Raw genomic sequence first — 22,310 nt, 5'->3', positions numbered from 1 at the left:
TCATGCCGTTGACTGGACTTTTGCTAATGCCATGTTGTACGGCGTGTTTGTGGTGTGAGCTGGTATGTATCCCACCTTAGTTTAACAATAAATCCTTTTCCTCGAAATGTCCGTCTCCCTGGGCACAGTTCCTATAACTGGAGTCTGGAGGAGGAGCATAGAGGGAGGAGCCAGTTCACACCCATTTAAAGTCTTAGTGCCCATGTCTCCTGCGGATCCCGTCTATACCCCATGGTTCTTGAAGCATCCCCAGCAACCTCTACGGACTAAGAGAAAAATCCTATTTTTAGTTTTTTATTTTAATAATTGCGAATAGACGACCTACTGTCCCTTTTAAAATTGAAGGGTTTCTCGAGCTCCATTATCCAGACAATGCTTAAAGGGGGTCATTCCAAGTTGATCGCTGGTTATTTTTTTTTCGCAACGGAGTGATTAGTCGCTTATGCGCATGCTCAATGTCCGCAGTGCGACTGCGCCAAGTAAATTTGATAATAAGTTAGGCATAGCGTCCTTCAAAGTACACATATCTGCTCTGTCCATATGGTTTCAGCAAAAGATTACTTCCCTACCGGATATCAGAACTTGTTTTCAGGGAGTCCTCCGCATTCAGCTTACATTTATCCCTCCAGTGGCTCCGTTGGACTTGTCTTTGGTTCTACAGGCATTACAAAAGCTCAGTTTGAACCTTTGAACACAGTGGAATAAAGTGGCTGGCACAAAAAGATTCTCTTTTTACTTGCCATGGCCTCTGATCGCAGAGTGTTTGATTTATCATGTAGCCCCCCCCCCCTCCCCATTTTGTGCAGAGCAAACACATGACCTTCCGCCCACACTTTTTTCTTCGGTTCTACTTCTTTGAAACAATTGCTTCTCGGGGTGCTGCCTTTGGGAGACAAGTCCTCCAGGCTCAAGCACGTCCCCACCCTTAGGGGAACTACTTTGGGACATCACTATGGTATCCCTGTGGACCCCCTATAGACTCTGAAGAAGAAAATAAGAGTTATGGTAGAACCTACCTTTGTAAACTCTTTCTTCTGCAGGGTTCATGGGGTTCCACAGGAAAATCTTGGGTTATAGGTGGTGGGTGGAGTCCAGGCACCAGCAGCAAAGCTTTCATGGTACCCCAGGATGCATGGCTCCTCTTTCCTATAACCCCGCCTCCAGCCAGAGCACTTCAGTTTTTTGTTAGTGCCCGCAGGAAGCGGGTGCACCTCAGCAGGGGGCTGCTCTTGGAGTTCGAAATAGCTTTTTATTTTGACTTTTTGTTACTTCTGGATGGGCTGACAGTGCTGTAAGTCTTTTGACTTCAGCGCTACAGCTCCAACTCCCCCCGCCGGTGCCGGAACACCACGCTGGATCCGGCTTTAGTGGTGGGTTCCTAAGCAGGGAGTCCTCACCTTGCGTACTAGCACCGCCCGTGAAGGAACCCTGGGGACTGCGTGGCCGGCACCAGGGGGCTGGTAAGGAGTCTGTGCTTCACTAAATCACGGTCTGCCGGCGTCTGAGGGAATACGGATGCCAGCGCTGGTGTGCACACTGTAACTGGGCAGCTGCTTCACTAGACTACCCGCTGAGTACCTGGGGTGGATGCCAGCACAGGGGAGTGGGCGCTGAGCCTGTAGCCTCTCCCCCTAACTCTGGAAGTCTCACAGATTTCCCGCACTTGAGCTGTACTTTCACTCTCCCTCCTTCCCTCAGAGAGCAGGCAGCCATTTTAATGAGAAAGAGAAAAGCAATTCCAGACGCGCTGTCACAGCTGCCAGCAATGGATTGTCAGTCCCAATAAAGGAGTTTTAGCAACAAAAGATACTAGAGCTGGCGCTTGCTGTCTTTCCAATAATTAAAATGATTAAACAACTATGGATGATGAAAAAAACATTTGTATTTATTTGCTAAACACTAATTAGTGAATAAAAACATGAATAAAATAAACATTCACACATTCATATGAAGTTAGGGCATATGTGGAGCTGAAAAGATTTTAAATATGCTGCTAGTGAGTGTCCACTGAGGATCTCGGACTGGAACGCTGAACCAAAAGTTCCCTGGGGAAATGAGTTGAAATACAGCTGGTTTTACCCGTATATGCGGAGGCTTCCAAATGCTTTTGAAAAACAGCAGGCAAGCTGTATCACTTGTATCCAAGCTGGGTCTCTCCGAATGGTGCTGTAGTGTGTATGTCCCACAGGGAATGATTCCAAGGCAGATGTTCCAAGGTTAGATTAGCATAAGTCCATATCTGGATCCTGTTATGATGTGGAGTACTGGTATTAAGCAGCTTTTTCACACTTTGAGACTTCACACAGATTTCCCGCACTTGAGCTGTACTTTCACTCTCCCTCCTTCCCTCAGAGAGCAGGCAGCCATTTTAATGAGCAGCGGAGATTCCAGCGCAGCTTTCAAGAACGCTCTGGTAGTACAATGGAATTTCAAGCCTGACCTATGTTTCCCTCTGGTATCACTCCTTCCGAGGGTACTTCACAATTTCAAGCAGAAAGGAGGCACAATGATCCTCATAGCGCCACATTGGCCGAGATGTTCTTGGTTTGCAGACCTTCAGGGTCTCTCACTAGACAATCCCCTCAGACTGCCTCTACGACCAGATCTGTTGATTCAATGACCGTGTCTACATGCAGACCTGGCTCATCTGTTTTTGACGACGTGGCTCTTGAGACATTCCTTCAAGGGGTTTCTCATGCCAGGTGGTGCAGACCATGCTCAAGACTCGTAACCTGCTTCAGCTCGGATTTACTACAGAACATGGCAATCGGACTTTAGGTGGTGTGCACCCAGAGATCACGATCCTAAGGTCTTTACGTTGGCAAAAGCTCTTGCCTTTTTACAAGCAGGAATGGATCTAGATCTCCACCTGGCGACCCTTAATGTGCAAGTTTCAGAGAGTTCTTAGAATACAACCTCCATTTGTCCGTCTGATTGCCCCTTGGGAATTCTCTTTAGTGATTCAAGCTTTACAGTATTCACCATTTGAACCTTTAGAAACTCTGGATTCAAAATGGCTTACATGGAAGACTTTTTTTCTTCTTCATGCATGCTGTCTAACATAGGAGCGTTATCTTGTCGCTCCCCTTTTTTATATATATATTTTTTTTTTACCAGGATAGGGCTGTCCTCAGAACTAGGTCTGGCTACCTCCTTAAAGTTGTCTCTAAGTTTCATATCAGTCAGGAAATGGTGGTTCCAGCTTTTCAGTCTCCCATCATCACAGCAGGTGAAGCTTTATTGGATGTTGTACGTGCACTTCGAATTTATGTGGATCAAACCAAAAATGTACGTAGACCGGATACTCTGATTTATACGGATTTCACAAAAGAGGCTGGCCTGCTAACAAGCAGACATTATCCAGATGGCTTCGAATGACTATTTCTCAGGCGCAGTTGTCGTCTGGCTGCGTACCTGGCGTCGCACCCTCTCACCTTCAGGCCGCAAGAGAAATCAACAGTCCTGGTACACCAACTGGACCCGGACACAACATTCTGCAAGGAGGGAGATAGGGTGAGAACTGTCCCTTCCTAAAGAAGACCGAAGTGCCCACCTAGAGGTATCCACAAATAGGGCTTTCATGCTTAAGTGAAGGTCATCCTTGGCACTCTGCCTCAGGGCCCGAATTATCACCTATTGGTTCTTGCGCAACAGGTGAAAATTCAACCTTGCACTGGGGTGCAAGGTCCACTGTCCGCCCATAAGAAAGGAGGATAGGTAGGGGCAAACACACAAAGATATTTCTCACCGTCGACAATCTTGCGCTTCTCCTGCTTCTCCACTTACAGGTCCCTGTAAGGAGACAAAACACCACAATCACCGTGCAGGGCATAAACGTCACATAGTGTCCATCCACTACACTAGCTTCATTAACAGAGCCCTCAAACTAACTCTGCTGTATGTGGTGCGGCACAGACTCTATGCACGAACATCCAACTTTACCCTGCACGGAAACAACACACATCACAATAACACATTACAGTGCAAGAATATACAACGATGCTGTACCTTTAAATCCCTATCTGCTCACTGTTGTAACAGCAATCCCTACGTACCCCGAGCTGGCCAGCCCTTCCCTATCTTTGGCTGCTAGGGCTATGTGTGTGTGGAACTGGACTGTTCCTCCACACAGGGGAAACTGGGAAACTACTTTTTCTCTATCGTCCTAGTGGATGCTGGGGTTCCTGAAAGGACCATGGGGAATAGCGGCTCCGCAGGAGACAGGGCACAAAAGTAAAGCTTTCCGATCAGGTGGTGTGCACTGGCTCCTCCCCCTATGACCCTCCTCCAAGCCAGTTAGTTAGATTTTTGTGCCCGGCCGAGAAGGGTGCAATCTAGGTGGCTCTCCTAAAGAGCTGCTTAGAAAAGTTTAGCTTAGGTTTTTTATTTTACAGTGAGTCCTGCTGGCAACAGGATCACTGCAACGAGGGACTTAGGGGAGAAGAAGTGAACTCACCTGCGTGCAGGATGGATTGGCTTCTTGGCTACTGGACATCAGCTCCAGAGGGACGATCACAGGTACAGCCTGGATGGTCACCGGAGCCTTGCCGCCGGCCCCCTTGCAGATGCTGAAGTAAGAAGAGGTCCAGAATCGGCGGCAGAAGACTCCTCAGTCTTCTAAAGGTAGCGCACAGCACTGCAGCTGTGCGCCATTTTCCTCTCAGCACACTTCACACGGCAGTCACTGAGGGTGCAGGGCGCTGGGAGGGGGGCGCCCTGGGAGGCAAATGAATACCTATTTTGGCTAAAAATACCTCACATATAGCCTCCGGAGGCTATATGGAGATATTTAACCCCTGCCAGAATCCGTTAAGAGCGGGAGACGAGGCCGCCGAAAAAGGGGCGGGGCCTATCTCCTCAGCACACAGCGCCATTTTCCCTCACAGAAAGGCTGGAGGGAAGGCTCCCAGGCTCTCCCCTGCACTGCACTACAGAAACAGGGTTAAAACAGAGAGGGGGGGCACTAATTTGGCGTTAGAAATATATAAAAAAGATGCTATAAGTTAAAACACTTATATAAGGTTGTCCCTATATAATTATAGCGTTTTTGGTGTGTGCTGGCAAACTCTCCCTCTGTCTCTCCAAAGGGCTAGTGGGTCCTGTCCTCTATCAGAGCATTCCCTGTGTGTGTGCTGTGTGTCGGTACGTGTGTGTCGACATGTAGGAGGACGATGTTGGTGAGGAGGCGGAGCAATTGCCTGTAATGGTGATGTCACTCTCTAGGGAGTCGACACCGGAATGGATGGCTTATTTAGGGAATTACGTGATAATGTCAACACGCTGCAAGGTCGGTTGACGACATGAGACGGCCGACAAACAATTAGTACCGGTCCAGACGTCTCAAAAACACCGTCAGGGGTTTTAAAACGCCCGTTTACTTTAGTCGGTCGACACAGACACAGACAGGGACACTGAATCCAGTGTCGACGGTGAATAAACAAACGTATTCCTTATTAGGGCCACACGTTAAAGGCAATGAAGGAGGTGTTACATATTTCTGATACTACAAGTACCACAAAAGAGGGTATTATGTGGGATGTGAAAAAACTACCATAGTTTTTCCTGAATCAGATAAATTAAATAAAGTGTGTGATGATGCGTGGGTTCCCCCCGATAGAAAATTATGGGCGGTATACCCTTTCCCGCCAGAAGTTAGGGCGCGTTGGGAAACACCCCTTAGGGTGGATAAGGCGCTCACACGCTTATCAAAACAAGTGGCGGTACCGTCTATAGATAGGGCCGTCCTCAAGGACCAGCTGACAGGAGGCTGGAAAATATCATAAAAAGTATATACACACATACTGGTGTTATACTGCGACCAGCGATCGCCTCAGCCTGGATGTGCAGAGCTGGGGTGGCTTGGTCGAATTCCCTGACTAAAAATATTGATACCCTTGACAGGGACAGTATTTTATTGACTATAGAGCATTTAAAGGATGCATTTCTATATATGCGAGATGCACAGAGGGATATTTGCACTCTGGCATCAAGAGTAAATGCGATGTCCATAACTGCCAGAAGATGTTATGGACACGACAGTGGTCAGGTGATGCAGATTCCAAACGGCACAAAGGTGTATTGCCGTATAAAGGAAGAGGAGTTATTTGGGGTCGGTCCATCGGACCTGGTGGCCACGGCAACTGCTGGAAAATCCACCGTTTTTACCCTAAGTCACATCTCTGCAGAAAAAGACACCGTCTTTTCAGCCTCAGTCTTTTCGTCCCTATAAGATCATATCTGCCCAGGGATAGAGGAAAGGGAAGAAGACTGCAGCAGGCAGCCCATTCCCAGGAACAGAAGCGTTCCACCGCTTCTGACAAGTTCTCAGCATGGCGCTGAGACCGTACAGGACCCCTGGATCCTACAAGTAGTATCCCAGGGGTACAGATTGGAATGTCGAGACGTTTCCCCTTCGCAGGCTCCTGAAGTCTGCTTTACCAAGGTCTCCCTCCGACAAGGAGGCAGTATGGGAAAAAATTCACGAGCTGTATTCCCAGCAGGTGATAATTAAATTACCCCTCCTACTACAAGAAAAGGGGTATTATTCCACACTATATTGTGGTACTGAAGCCAGAAGGCTAGGTGAGACTTATTCTAAAAATTTTTTTTGAACACTAACAAAGGTTCAAATCAAGATGGAGTCACTCAGAGCAGTGATAACGAACCAGGAAGAAGGGGACTATATAGTGTCCCGGGACATCAGGGATGCTTACCTCTATGTCCCAAATTTGCCCTTCTCACTAAGGGTACCTCAGGTTCGTGGTGCAGAACTGTCACTATCAGTTTCAGACGCTGCCGTTGGTTTGTCCACGGCACCCCGGGTCTTTACCAAGGTAATGGCCGAAATGATGATTCTTCTTCGAAGAAAAGGCGTCTTAATTATCCCTTACTTGGACGATCTCCTGATAAGGGCATAGTCCAGGGAACAGTTGGAGGTCGGAGTAGCACTATCTAGGATACTGCTACAACAGCACGGGTGGATTCTAAATATTCCAAAATCGCAGCTGATCCCGACGACACGTCTGCTGTGCCTAGGGATGATTCTGGACACAGTCCAGAAAAAGGTGTTTCTCCCGGAAGAGAAAGCCAGGGAGTTATCCGAGCTAGTCAGGAACCTCCTAAAAACAGTGCATCATTGCACAAGGGTCCTGGTAAAAATGGTGGCTTCCTACGAAGCAATTCCATTCGGCAGATTTCACGCAAGAACTTTTCAGTGGGATCTGCTGGACAAATGGTCCGGATCGCATCTTCAGATGCATCAGCGGATAACCCTATATCCAAGGACAAGGGTGTCTCTCCTGTGGTGGTTATAGAGTGCTCATCTTCTAGAGGGCCGCAGATTCGGCATTCAGGATTGGATGCTGGTGACCACGGAGCCCAGCCCGAGAGGCTGGGGAGCAGTCACACAAGGAAAAAATTTCCAGGGAGTGTGATCAAGTCTGGAGACTTTTCTCCACATAAATATACTGGAGCTAAGGGTAAATTTATAATGCTCTAAGCTTGGCAAGACCTCTGCTTCAAGGTCAGCCGGTATTGATCCAGTGGGAAAAACATCACGGCAGTCGCCCACGTAAACAGACAGGGCGACACAAGAAGCAGGAGGGCAATGGCAAAAACTGCAAGGACTTTTCGCTGGGCGGAAAATCATGTGATAGCACTGTCAGCAGTGTTTCATCCCGGGAATGGAAACTGGGAAGCAGACTTCCTCAGCAGGCACGACCTCCACCCGGGAGAGTGGAAACTTCATCAGGAAGTTTTTTCCACATGATTGTAAACCGTTGGGAAATACCAAAGGTGGACATGATGGCGTCCCGTCTGAACAAAAAACGGGACAGGTATTGCGCCAGGTCAAGAGACCCTCAGGCAATAGCTGTGGACGTTCTGGTAACACCGTGGGTGTACCAGTCGGTGTATGTGTTCCCTCCTCTGCTTCTCATACCTAAGGTGCTGAGAATTATAAGACGTAGAGGAGTAAGAACTATACTCATGGCTCCGGATTGGCCAAGAAGGACTTGGTACCCGGTACTTCAAGAGATGCTTACAGAGGTCTTATGGCCTCTGCCGCTAAGAAGGGACTTGCTTCAGCAAGTACCATGTCTGTTCCAAGACTTACCGCAGCTGCGTTGGTCGGCATGGCGGTGGAAAGCCGGATCCTAAGGGAAAAAGGCATTCCGGAAGAGGTCATTCCTACCCTGGTCAAAGCCAGAAAGGAGGTGACCGCACAACATTATCACCACATGTGGCGAAAATATGTTGCGTGGTGTGAGGCCAGGAAGGCCCCACAAAGAAATTTCAACTCGGTCGTTTCCTGCATTTCCTGCAAACAGGAGTGTCTATGGGCCTCAGATTGGGGTCCATTAAGGTTCAAATTTCGGCCCTGTCGATTTTCTTCCAGAAAGAATTGGCTTCAGTTCCTGAAGTCCAGAAGTTTTGTCAAGGGAGTATTGCATATACAACCCCCTTTTGTGCCTCCAGTGGCACTGTGGGATCTCAACGTAGTTCTGGGATTCCTCAAATCACATTGGTTTAAAACCAGTCAAATCTGTGGATTTGAAGCATCTCACATGAAAAGTGACCATGCTCTTGGCCCTGGCCTGGACCAGGCGAGTGTCAAATTGGTGGTTTTTTCTCAAAAAAGCCCATATCTGTTTGTCCATTCGGACAGGGCAGAGCTGCGGACTCGTCCCCAGTTCTCTCCCTAAGGTGGTGTCAGTGTTTCACCTGAACCAGCTTATTGTGGTGCCTTGCACCTACTAGGGACTTGGAGGACTCCAAGTTGCTAGATGTTGTCAGGGCCCTGAAAATATGTTCCAGGACGGCTGGAGTCAGGAAAACTGACTTGCTGTTATCCTGTATGCACCCAACAAACTGGGTGCTCTTGCTTCTAAGCAGACTATTGCTAGTTGGATGTGTAATACAATTCAGCTTGCACATTCTGTGGCAGGCCTGCCACAGCCAAAAATATGTAAATGCCCATTCCACAAGGAAGGTGGGCTCATCTTGGGCGGCTGCCCGAGGGGTCTCGGCTTTACAACTTTGCCGAGCAGCTACTTGGTCAGGGGCAAACACGTTTGCTAAATTCTACAAATTTGATACCCTGGCTAAGGAGGACCTGGAGTTCTCTCATTCGGTGCTGCAGAGTCATCCGCACTCTCCCGCCCGTTTGGGAGCTTTGGTATAATCCCCATGGTCCTTTCAGGAACCCCAGCATCCACTAGGACGATAGAGAAAATAAGAATTTACTTACCGATAATTCTATTTCTCGGAGTCCGTAGTGGATGCTGGGCGCCCATCCCAAGTGCGGATTATCTGCAATACTTGTACATAGTTACAAAAATCGGGTTATTATTGTTGTGAGCCATCTTTTCAGAGGCTCCGCTTTTATCATACTGTTAACGGGGTTTAGATCACAAGTTGTACGGTGTGATTGGTGTGGCTGGTATGAGTCTTACCCGGGATTCAAAATTCCTCCCTTATTGTGTACGCTCGTCCGGGCACAGTACCTAACTGGCTTGGAGGAGGGTCATAGGGGGAGGAGCCAGTGCACACCACCTGATCGGAAAGCTTTACTTTTGTGCCCTGTCTCCTGCGGAGCCGCTATTCCCCATGGTCCTTTCAGGAACCCCAGCATCCACTACGGACTCCGAGAAATAGAATTATCGGTAAGTAAATTCTTATTATTAACTGGGTAGGGCCTACCCACCTCCCGTAAACTGTGTAATTGGGCCTACTGCCCTGGGTGTTTCAGGGGGCTCAGGCTATTGTCTGCCTAAATGTGGGACTCTCAAGTGATCTGTGCCTAATGCACAGAACACCTTTATAATTATGAGGCTCAGGCCAATGGGCCTGCCTACTGAGGGCACGATGGAGTGGCCTGGCCTAGTGCCCAGTACCAGCCTTATGTGGGGCTCACTTAAACTGGGCCTAGTGCCCCCTAACTGTGCCCCCTGTATTCTTCTGCCGCTCTCCAGTGGCATCTGACATCAGACACCAGGGGTGCGGCCTGCTATGGTGCGGCAAGCTCTGATTGGCTTGCCACGGACATTTCCTGAGGGCGCCGGAATTGAAAGGCAGCGGTCGGCGCTTCCAATTGGCTGCCAGATTGGCACCAATTTTGAAGCACCACTGCCTGTCGCCATGATATGAACGGTGCCGGGAACCAGCAGTTGGTCCCGGCTCCTGACACCCGCCGCCGCTGCTCTACCAGCGCTCGGATTGGACACTTGATCCCAGTGCTGTCTGCCACAGGGTCTCGCTGGGGACACAGCTCCCCCTCCGCCTGCTGCACTCCCGGCGCTTGGAGTGGACGTACTGTCCCAGCGCCGGGGCATATCTCCACATATACACAGAGGCAGACCTTCCGATTCCGAATACCGTCAAAGCTCACTCCACTAGATCTGTGGGGCCCTCGTGGACGCTTATTCGTAGGGTGTCTGCTGAACAATTGTGCAAAACAGCCACGTGGCCATCTGTAAATACCTTCCTCCGTTTTTCTTCATTTGATACCTTCACTTCCCAGGATGCTGCCTTTGGGCGACGGGTTCTCTGTACTGCTCAAGAACATCCTCACCCTTAAGGTAACCTGCTTTGGACATCCCCATGGTAATTCCTGTGGAGCCTATGGACCCTGATCAGTGTGTATCAGGTGTATGACCTGTGTCAGTGTGTATCAGGTGTATGACCTGTGTATAATGATCAGTGTGTATCAGGTGTATGACCTGTGTATAATGATCAGTGTGTATCAGGTGTATGACCTGTGTATAATGATCAGTGTGTAGACCTGTGTATAATGATCAGTGTGTATCAGGTGTATGACCTGTGTATAATGATCAGTGTGTATCAGGTGTATGACCTGTGTATAGTGATCAGTGTGTATCAGGTGTATGACCTGTGTATAGTGATCAGTGTGTATCAGGTGTATGACCTGTGTATAGTGATCAGTGTGTATCAGGTGTATGACCTGTGTATAGTGATCAGTGTGTATCAGGTGTATGACCTGTGTATAGTGATCAGTGTGTATCAGGTGTATGACCTGTGTATAGTGATCAGTGTGTATCAGGTGTATGACCTGTGTATAGTGATCAGTGTGTATCAGGTGTATGACCTGTGTATAGTGATCAGTGTGTATCAGGTGTATGACCTGTGTATAGTGATCAGTGTGATATCGGTGTGACCTGTGTATAGTGCTCGGTGTGACCTGTGTATAGTGATCAGTGTGTATCAGGTGTGGGATATCAGTGTGACCTGTGTACAGGACGGCACCATTGGTATAATTATAAGCGTTACATCGCTGTGTGACGTCAGTGACCAGTCTTATGAAGTTGGTCCAATAGAACATCTGAAAAATTCTGACTAGTGCTATATGGCTCCGTGGGGAGAGGAGGATGATATATGTGTACTCTGTGTTGTTTATTATTTGTTCATAGACAACCTAGCAGTGAGGAACTGAGACATCTGTACTAAAAGTTTCCTGAGACCTACTGTATCTCTGATTTTCTGAGGATGAATAAGGACAGCAGTCACATGACTGAGAGGATACTAAATCTCACCCTGGAGATCATCCACCTGCTGACTGGGGAGGTGATGGGATGTGGGAGTGTCACAGTGACATCACTTATATCTATAGTAATGATACAGGGACATGACTGGGGAGGTGAGGGGATCTGGGAGCGTCAGTGACATCACTTATATCTATAGTAATAATACAGGGACATGACTGGGGAGGTGAGGGGATCTGGGAGTGTCACAGTGAGATCACTTATATCTATAGTAATGATACAGGGACATGACTGGGGAGGTGAGGGGATCTGGGAGCGTCAGAAACATCACTTATATCTATAGTAATACAGGGACATGACTGGAGAGGTGATGGGACCTGGGAGTGTTACAGTGACATCACTTATTTCTGCTGTGGGGTACACTGGGCTCCACAAGGATAGACATTGGGGTGTAGAGTAGGATCTTAATCCGAAGCACCAAAAGGCTCAAAAGCTTTGACAGTTCCCAAGATGCATAGCGCTGCCTCCTCTATAACCCCGTCTCCCTGCACAGGAGCTCAGTTTTGTAGTTGGTGCTGCAGATAGCAGGCACGTAACAGAGGGGCTGCTCCTGGCAGCCCTAAGAAGAGCTTTTTTGTGAAGAAAAGTGAAGACTACAAGGGCTGCAGCAGAGTTTAGCTGTCAAGAGACATTCCCTGCTGCAGCTCCATCACTCCTCAGCGGCGCTGTACACTCCCATGTCCTGGTTGCCGGGTACCTACAGCAGGAGGTTCCGGTTTTCTTCACGTTAGACACACACGACTGGTGCTCTCCAGGATCGCGTGGCCGCGCTTCGGGAGGTGGTAAGTAGGTCCCATTTGCGGGACTCGCTCTTTGTCGCGATCCGGTGCGGCCGGTGGGAGGCGGGCCGCGCGCGCTGGCGTGGACACTGTGGCAGTACAGGCGACCCCACCAGGGCAAGGGCACAGGTCGGTTTCTCTCATAAACTGTTTTATATTAAGCCCATAGTACCGGTGGTTATGTCCAGCAGGGGGATAGGGCTTAGACCTGGAGCCCCTCCCCCAGCCCCAGGGCGCCATTTACAGTAAATGTTCCCGCCCTGGAGCTGCATATCTCTCTCTCCCTCACTTCCTGTCAGTGTTTGGGCGCCATTTCAGCTACACTGTTCCTGGGAATGCTTGGGCAAATCCTCTTGTGTAAAGCCGCCTGGTTGTCAGCGCTGTGACTTTACAAGACACTTAGGTATTCTACATGTCGTTTAGACAGTGATAGTTAAGAAAGAGTGCATTTAGTCAGGGTTCTCTGGTACAAGTACCCTGTGATATACATCTAGTTCTTACTGTGCAGTGTTATATCTATTGATTACATAGCTATATATAAGCTAGTCCAGTGCAGTATTATTGCTTGTCAAAGGTAAAGCAAAAGGTCAGGCGTACAACAAGCAGGCCCGCACTTCCAAACCTGGTAAGCCAAAGCCCAAAAGAGCCTGGGCTGCCCGTCAGCCAGCTTCCAAGACCGATGAGCCTGCTGTATGACGGGGCGGGCCTTCCACTGGGGGACCCCCAGGGTGGGGAGGCCGGCTTCTAGGGTATACCCAGGAATGGTTGAAGACCACTTCAGATGCCTGGGTACGGGAAGTCGTCACTCGAGGTTACGCCATAGCCTTCAAAAACCGTCCCCCTATCGATTTTGCCTGAAGACGTCCCTTCGGACCAGACAAAGGCAAAGACTCTTCATTCGGTGGTACAGGCCCTCCTGGGCACAGGAGTGGTAGTACAGGTGCCTCTTGCTCAGAGGGGCCATGGGTACTATTCTCGGCTGTTTCTACTCCCGAAACCGAATGGATCCTCCCGGCCCATTCTCAACTTCAATGCATTGAACAAGTTTGTGAGAATCTCCAAGTTCAGTATGGAAACCCTTCGCTCTATTGTTCTGGCCTTGGAACCTGGGGATTATATGGTCTCCCTGGATATACAGGATGCTTACCTGCATATTCCTATAGCAGTGTCGCATCAGCAATACCTGAGGTTTGCGGTTGGCAACCTCCATTACCAGTTTCGGGCGTTACCTTTTGGTTTAACCACGGCTCCGCGAGTCTTCACCAAAGTTATGGCGGTGATGACGGCGGTACTCCGCCGTCAAGGGGTCAGGATCCTACCGTATCTGGATGACAAATTCCCCAGAAATTCTCCTACGTCACCTAGATCTGACTGTCCGGTTTCTGCAAGCCTACGGGTGGCTCCTCAACTGGAAGAAATCCTCCCTGGTCCCTGCTCAGAGCATGGTGCACCTGGGAGCGCTATTGGACACTCACAACCAGCGGTTGTTCATGTCTCAGGAGAAAGTCCTGAAGCTTCAGGACAGCATTCGTTGCTTCCTCTCCCATTCGCAAGTGTCGATACATTCGGCGATGCAGGTGCTGGGCCTCATGGTATCAGCATTCGACATGGTGGAATATGCTCAATTTCATTCTCGCCCTTTCCAGAGGCTGATTCTGGCCAAGTGGGACGACCTGCCTCACCGGATCAGGTCTCACATGATCTCATTGACTCCGGAAGTCCGTCTGTCGCTGTACTGGTGGCTCCAGGACCAGCGATTGTGCAGGGGTCGTCCCTATTGGATACCCGACTGGGTCCTGTTGACGACGGATGCCAGCCTAAGGGGTTGGGGCGCGGTGTTTGAGCAACACTCCTTTCAGGGTCGGTGGACCAAGGAGGAGTCTCTCTTCCTGATCAACATTCTGGAATTGCGGGTGGTCTTCAACTCATTAAACCTGGCCCAGCATTTAATACAGAACCGTCCTGTTCAAGTACAGTCGAACAACGCCACCACAGTGGCTTACATAAATCCTCAAGGCGTCACTTGAAGCCGCTTGGTAATGAAGGAAGTCTCACGGATTCTTCAATCTACCGGCCATATCGGCAATATTCATTCCGGGAGTCCTGAATTTGGAAGCGGACTTTCTCAGTCGTCAGGACGTACACGCCGGAGAGTGGAGCTTCCATCCAGAAGTGTTTCAACTCCTAGTGGAAAAGTGGGGCCATCCAAACGTGGATCTGATGGTGTCTCGGCACAATGACAAGGGATCCTCAAGCAGCATTCGTGGATGCACTGGCGGTGCCATGGAAGTTTCGGCTGCCGTACGTGTTCCCTCCGGTATCACTCCTGCCCAGGGTAATTCGGAAGTGCAAGCAGGAAGGAGGAATCCTGCTTCTCATAGCTCTAGCGTGGCCCAGACGGCACTGGTTCTCATACCGTCAGCGCGTCCAATTCTACTTCCACAACGCCCAGACCTCCTCGTTCAGGGCCCCTGTGTCTACCAGGACCTTGCCCGGCTGTCTTTGACAGCATGGCTCGTGAAGCTTCCATCTTGAGGGCTAACGGGTTTTCTGAGGCGGTCATTCAAACTATGTTGTGGGCCCGGAAACCGGATTCTGCTCGGATTTACCATAGGGTCTGGCATTCTTACTTTGTTTAGTGCGCATCTAACAATTATGATGCTTCCAAGTTTAGTACAGCCAAGCTTTTGGCTTTTCTTCACAGGGCCTAGACTTAGGCCTGCGTCTGGCCTCCCTCAAGGTTCATATTTCTGCCTTATCGGTGTGGTTTCAGAGAAAAATTGCGACTTTACTTGATGTTCATACCTTTACTCGGGGTGTGTTGCGTATCCAACCTCCCTATGTCCCGCCTGTGGCTCCTTGGGACTTGTCGGTGGTTTTGGAGGCGTTACAAGAGTCTCCGTTTGAACCTCTGGGTTCAGCTGATCTTAAGTGGCTTTCCCTTAAGGTGGAGTTTCTGCTGGCTATTGCTTCAGCTAGAAGAGTGTCGGATTTGGGTGTCTTGTCTTGTAGTTCCCTATATCTGATATTTCACTGTGACCGGGCGGTTCTTAGGACTCGTCCCAGATATTTACCTAAGGTGGTTTCTTCGTTCCACCTTTAATCAGGATATTGTGGTTCCGGCCCTCGTCTCTCCTGACTTGTCTCCCAAAGAGCGGTCTTTGGATGTGGTACGGGCTCTCCGTATCTATGTGAAGAGAACTGCTTCTATTAGGAAATCTGATTCTCTCTTTGTACTGTTTGCATTTCACAAACGTGGCTGGCCTGCTCACAAGCAGACTTTGGCCAGATGGATTAGAATGGTGATTCCACATGCTTATGTGAGGGCTGGTCTGTCAGCTCCTGCTCACATTACGGCCCATTCGGCTCGGTCTGTTGGACCTTCTTGTGCGGCCCGCCGTGGTGCGACCCTTGAACAATTGTGTAAGTCGGCTACGTGGTCCTCAGTGAACACGTTCATACGGTTCTATGCCTTCGATACTGCCGCTTCCCAGGATGCTTCCTTTGTACACTGGGTTCTTGTGCCCGCTACAGTGCGTCCCCTCCCATGAGGAACTGCTTTAGGACATCCCCAATGTCTATCCTTGTGGAGCCCAGTGTACCCCGCAGCAGAAAACGAGATTTATGGTAAGAACTTAACTTTGTTAAATCTTTTTCTGCGAGGTACACTGGGCTCCACAAGGCGCCCACCCGGATGCACTTAGCTTCTTTGGGTTGGTATGGCATTAGCCGCTGACACGTCTCTTGTCGTGAGAGTGTGGTGTATGTTGCTACTAACCGTTGTCGTCTCTTTTCCTGCTACTACATTGGGCTGGTTAACTAAAAACTGAGCTCCTGTGCAGGTAGGCGGGGTTATAGAGGAGGCGGCGCTATGCATCTTGGGAACAGTCAAAGCTTTTGAGCCTGTTGGTGCCTCGGATCAAGATCCTACTCTACACCCCAATGTCTATCCTTGTGGAGCCCAGTGTACCTCACAGAAAGAGATTTAACAAAGGTAAGTTCTTACCATAAATCTCGTTATCTATAGTAATAATACAGGGACATGACTGGGGAGGTGAGGGAATCTGGCAGGTTCCTCTCCTTGTGACTCTGGTCATTAGGTTGCAGCCAGTCAGACATATTACAGAAACATTCCATAGATGTTTGTATATCAGGTGTGTACATTTGGATGTAGGTGGTAGTATTAGGTGTGACCAGCAGCCTCAGTGGGATCTTTTATAGAAACAATAGCATCACAGGCTTACAGCTTACCACTCCCGTAGCACCGCCACTCTGATAAATTACACAGTTGTATTTTTTGCACAATTAAAAATAATTTTAATTCACTTTTCTATGTTTTCTCTCAATACACAGGATTATACACTAGTGAAGAAGATACTTCCAAGCTGTGCCTCCATCGCGGTGCCTCCACCTCACTCACTGATACATGAGAGGCACAATGACCATAAGATCCTGGAACTCACCAACAAGATCATTCAGCTGCTGACTGAAGAGGCGACTGCTGGGAATGGGACATTATACAGTAACACCAGGGGACGTGTCTGGGTGATGACTGGAGAGGTGACTGCTGGGAATGGGACATTATACAGTAACACCAGGGGACGTGTCTGGGTGATGACTGGAGAGGTGACTGCTGGGAATGGGGTATTATACAGTAACACCAGGGGATGTGTCTGGGTGATGACTGGAGAGGTGACTGTTGGGAATGGGGCATTATACAGTAACACCAGGGAATGTGTCTGGGTGATGACTGGAGAGGTGACTGCTGGGAATGGGACATTATACAGTAACACCAGGGGACGTGTCTGGGTGATGACTGGAATGGTGACTGCTGGGAATGGGGCATTATACAGTAACACCAGGGGACGTGTCTGGGTGATGACTGGAGAGGTGACTGCTGGGAATGGGGCATTATACAGTAACACCAGGGGATGTGTCTGGATGATGACTGGAGAGGTGACTGCTGGGAATGGGACATTATACAGTAACACCAGGGGATGTGTCTGGGTGATGACTGGAGCGTGACTGCTTGGAATGGAGCATTATACAGTAACACCAGGGGACGTGTCTGGGTGATGACTGGAGAGGTGACTGCTGGGAATGGGACATTATACAGTAACACCAGGGGACGTGTCTGGGTGATGACTGTATCACTGTGTGTGTCAGGTGCCTATAAGGTATCAGGATGTCACTGTCTTATGTCTCCATGCAGGAGGGGGAGTATATAGAGGAACACAGGGGTCTGTACAAGGACGTGATGATGGAGAATCACCGGCCCCTCACATCACTGGGTAAGAGGAGACGGTCATGTATTGTACAGTGGAAAGCAGGTATGGGGGCCCCTATATACACACATCATCTGATAATCACATATATACACTGTACTCAGTCACTGTGTGTCTCCTACAGATGGGCCCAGTAACAGAGATACCCCAGAGAGATGTCCCCGTCCTCTGTATTCCCAGGACTGTACAGAGGAGAATCACAGGATCTCACAGGAGGAACAGGTAGGTGGGATTTAGGGTCTCGTCAAATACAAAGTGACGGTCACTATATGAGATGTAATGCATCTGTGTGTATCTTATACAGTGATATTCTACTGCTTAACTCAGTGACCGTTATTAGTAAGATGTTTTAATGTTTTGTGTATTAATCAGGGTGAGTATATTACTTATTTTAAGGCAGAAGATACAGAGGGAGAAAAAGAGACGTATGTGACTGATATGAAGGCAGAAGATATAGAGGGAGAAGAAGAGACGTATGTGACTGATATGAAGGCAGAAGTTATAGAGGGAGAAGAAGAGACATATGTGACTGATATGAAGGCAGAAGATATAGAGGGAGAAGAAGAGACATATGTGACTGATATGAAGGCAGAAGATATAGAGGGAGAAGATGAGACGTATTTGAGGGGTGATCAGCTGTGTAAGGAGGAGGAAATCCCTACAGATATCAGTACAGGTGGGTCATTAACAATTATTGCAGAAAAGAGTCACATATTCTCCTTCCTCAGTCACTACAAAAATCTCTTGTCCTGCACCCTCTTCTGTTAATTCAGACTAATGAGGGAAATGTATCTGCCCAGTGGGGGAATCAGGAGCCATCAGCCCCTATTATACTCCTGCTCTCGCCCTCACATCATGTCACTGTGTGTTACCAGCCCAGGGATCTGACCAGTCTCCTCCCCACACTCCCTGGTGTATATGGATACATCAGCCCCTATTATACTCCTGCCCTCCCCCCTCACATCATGTCACTGTGTGTTACCAGCCCAGAGATCTGACCAGTCTCCTCCCCACACTCTCTGGTGTATCTCATACATCAGGAGCCATCAGCCCCTATTAGCTCACACACTTATCAGATGGATCTGGTTCTATTATAATCCAGTGTTTTATATGTGCAGCAGTAGAGTCCTATTTACTGTATGTACATGTACAATTGTAATAAATTAGTTGCGAAATTGAAAGTAAACAACTAAACAGCTTGATCTCACTAATACTATGATAATTTGTTAATCGAGGCAACAAAAATCTATTTCTCCTTCAGGGTCCACAGTGGTATTCACGGGGGTGTACCTTGGGATATTGGGAAGCGCCAGCAGAATGGCACCAACGATCTAAGCTTTTCAGACTCCCAGGATGCAATGGGCCAGATTCCTATATTCCCGCCTCCTGGCTCAGGCTATTCAACGGTTGATGGGCTGCTAGTTTTTTTGCAGCCACAAGCTTTTTTTATTTTATATAGTCTTACTTTTTCAGTGATCTTTTTATGCATCTGAAGCGCAGAAAGGAAACCGTTGCTCCAACAACTCTCCACCGAGTTGCGACAACTGTTACTTCCGTGTACACTGCTGTTTCAGCGGGCGCCAGCTGGATGTGCTAGCAAGTCCATACTGATGTTACCGGGCTGTGGCCGGAGAACGGGGAGAAGGTAAGGCGTCTGTTTCCGGTTAGCGGTTTAAGACGCATATAACACAGCCTTACTATCTCGGGCGGTTCTGGGGATTAGTAGAGACCACGATCCTTGGGGGGGATGTCAGCAGGGGGGAGTAAGATGCTTTCCTGGTCGTTCCTCCCCCCACTTCATGATCAGTTTCCTCCGAGTCTCCCGCCAAGAACTGATACTTCCACTTTCGTCTGGAGACAGCTAAACATTAACAGTTCAGTCAGAGTCCCTGTGCGGCTGTATTCACTGGTGCGTCTGTGTCCTCACAGCTGTCTGTTAGCGGCATGGTTGAATGTGGAAGTGGGGATTAAGCCTCCCTGTATCCCTCTCTCTTGAGGCAGGTGATACAGCACTGAGTTCCTACCTACTCTGGCGGTATTGAGTAGTTGAATAAATGCCTGATGCAAATGAGCGTTGTGACCATTTACTGCTGTATTGTTCGCTGTGCATCTGAATATGCTTGTTCCCCGGTATATGGTAATGCAGTAATGTTTTCTTCGGCAGGGTCCAAAGGTTATCCACAGGATAACAATGGGATATGATGGAGCGACAGCGGATTGGCACCAAACGATCACAAGCTTTCAGTCCTCACAGGATGCAACGGGCTCGTCCATATATCCCCGCCCACTGGCTCAGGCAAATCAGGGTTTTTTTGGTGCGGCAGGAGCCGGACCATGGTCACAGGGCTGCTGTTCTAGGCAGCCCTAAGCTTTATTATTTTATTTTTATAGTCTTACTATGTTTTGAGCAATCTTTCTTAACAGCGTCTTACACGCATATTGGAAAGAGTCGCTCCAACAACTCTCCACCGTGTCGCAACAATGCTTACCCACGTGTACAGTGCTGTCTCGGCAAGCGTCTGTGTCGGATATTCTAGCAGGTCCAGCAGACGTTACCAGGCTGTGGCCGGAGCACGGGGAGAAGGTAAGGCATCGGTTCCGCTTACTAGGGGAATACGGACACAGTCGCACTGTATTGGAGGAGACTACCAAACAATGGCTGATGCGCCGCCACCACGGGTGCTCCAGCGCTAGGCCTTAGGGATCAGAGGCTCAAGGATTAGGATGAGGCTGCAATCCCTAGGGTTGATGTCAGCGGTGGGGAGTTAGACGCGCTCCTGGTCGCCACTCCCCTCAGTTCATGACTAGTTTCCGCTAGTCTCCCGCCATGAACTGATTCCTCGCTTCCATCTCAGACGCTACCACGAGGGGTCTCGGTCGCAGCATAGGCCACTGCATCTGTGTTCACTAAGCGCTACCGCGAGGAGACCGGGTCGCAGTACAGGCGTCTGTATGACCGGTGCGTCTGTATGACCGGTGCGTCTGTATGCACAGTGCGTCTGTGTCCACTTAAGAGTTCCCGGAGCGGCAGTGTACACTAGTAGCGTCTGGATCCACTCAGTCTGAATAGTTACGTTTTAGTGTCTATTGCATACGAGTCTGTGTACATTACTTTGGTTTTCTTCGCATTGCGTCTGAATACTTTAAGATTTGTATAAAACAGAATTCAGTAATATGTACTCCTACATCCTTTGAAATGTGTTTGTAGTTTATTATGTGTTCATATGACTAATATATAACATCTGACTGACTGCTAGTGTGATTGCTGACTTTAATATATGTTTGTCAGTTGTTTCTTCTGATCCTCAATGCCGGTGCATGGGTAGGGTCAGATTGATATCACTTTAGAAAGTTAAAGTGGTTACAGTCACAAATTGTGTAGTACACTGTGAAAGTGCTGATTATTTATCATGTCTAAGAGCGGCAAAAGTGACGAGGGTACACTCACAGCAACACCAACACTCATATCATGTTTGTCTTGCAAAACTGTATTATCCTCTCAGGATCTGGTACAGGATGGTTTATGTGCAAATTGTTTTGCGCTTCAGCAGATTACGAGGCAAATCCCTGTTCAGCGTCGGGTACAGATAGATCCACCTTGGGCGATGATTGCACAGACCTTGTCCAGTATAGCTGAATGGGTAATTCCTACAGCTTCAGTACCAGGAATGTGGTACACTAATAACCCATACATGCAGCTCCCTACTTACGGTATATCATTTCCCTCACCAGCTTCTCCTAAAAGACAAGCTGATAAACCAAGTGTAAGTAAACCGTCAACTTCACAGGCTACACAGGATGATTCATCTGACGATGACAGCTCTATATGCTCTACTTCGGCATACAAAGAACAAGTAGAAGGTCTCAGCTCAGTGGATATAGCTGAGCTAATTAGAGAATTAAAGACCATTCTATCCTTAGAGGATTCATCAGAGCCTGTGTTAAAAACCAAGGCACCTGTGTTTAAACGTCCCAAAACAGTTAAGACTGAGTTTCCAGGGTCAGATCAGCTGATGGAAATCATGGAAGAGGCTTGGGCTACACCCAATAAGAAGTTTAGAATTCCTAAGAAATGGAATTCCAATTATCCTCTTCCAGCTGGGGATTGTTTAAAAAGGGAGGTGGCTCCTAAGGTAGATATGCATGTGATTCGATTAGTGCGAAAATCTACATTACCTTTGCCTTCAACATCATTAAATGATGTCATGGATAGAAAAGTGGATGGTATTCTAAAAACCATTTTATCCCTGTCTGGGGCAGTCATAAGGCCATCCATGGCTTCAGCTTGGATGGCAAAGGCAGTGGCCGCCTGGGCTGATGTATTGGAGGGGGATTTTTCAATAGCATCTAGAGAGCAAAAATCCCATATAGCACATATAAAACAGGCTGCAATGTTCTTGGAAGAAGCAGCATTAGATATGGGTACTATTGCTTCCAGGGCATCAGCTTCAACAATAGCTACTCGCAGAGCAGTTTGGCTGCGTACGTGGAAAGCTGATTCAGAATCCAAGAAGGTTTTGGAATCTTTGCCCTTTTCTGGAGATATTCTTTTTGGTAAAGAATTGACAGATAGTTTGGAGTCAGAAGCAGATTCCAAAAAAGGTAAGATTTCCTTCCACATACAGTTTCAAACCCAAGGTTCAGGCTTCTCGGCCTTTTCGTTCTCAAGGAAAAGCTAAAGGAAAAAG

The 22,310-nt window shown here is 48.5% G+C and overlaps 1 protein-coding gene across 3 annotated transcripts in view; it reads left to right on the top strand.

The window, feature by feature from the left end:
* LOC135054613 (gastrula zinc finger protein XlCGF26.1-like) overlaps positions 1-22,310 on the top strand; it is a 46,237-nt gene that overhangs the window by 10,370 nt on the left and 13,557 nt on the right. For 2 of the 3 annotated variants that reach the window (XM_063957809.1, XM_063957808.1), the window contains 4 exons: positions 16,691-16,897; positions 17,550-17,667; positions 17,747-17,844; positions 18,019-18,298. In XM_063957809.1, coding sequence (XP_063813879.1) covers positions 16,886-16,897; positions 17,550-17,667; positions 17,747-17,844; positions 18,019-18,298 — 508 coding nt within the window. In that variant the 5' untranslated portion in view covers positions 16,691-16,885. The remainder of the gene's footprint in view (positions 1-16,690; positions 16,898-17,549; positions 17,668-17,746; positions 17,845-18,018; positions 18,299-22,310) is intronic. The other variant, XM_063957810.1, reaches the window with a different exon arrangement.

The sequence above is a fragment of the Pseudophryne corroboree genome, chromosome 3, assembly GCF_028390025.1.
Source record: "Pseudophryne corroboree isolate aPseCor3 chromosome 3, aPseCor3.hap2, whole genome shotgun sequence".
NCBI classification, from domain to species: Eukaryota; Metazoa; Chordata; class Amphibia; order Anura; family Myobatrachidae; genus Pseudophryne; species Pseudophryne corroboree.
Note: the sequence above shows the minus strand (reverse complement) of the source record. Positions and strands in the feature narration are given on the sequence as shown.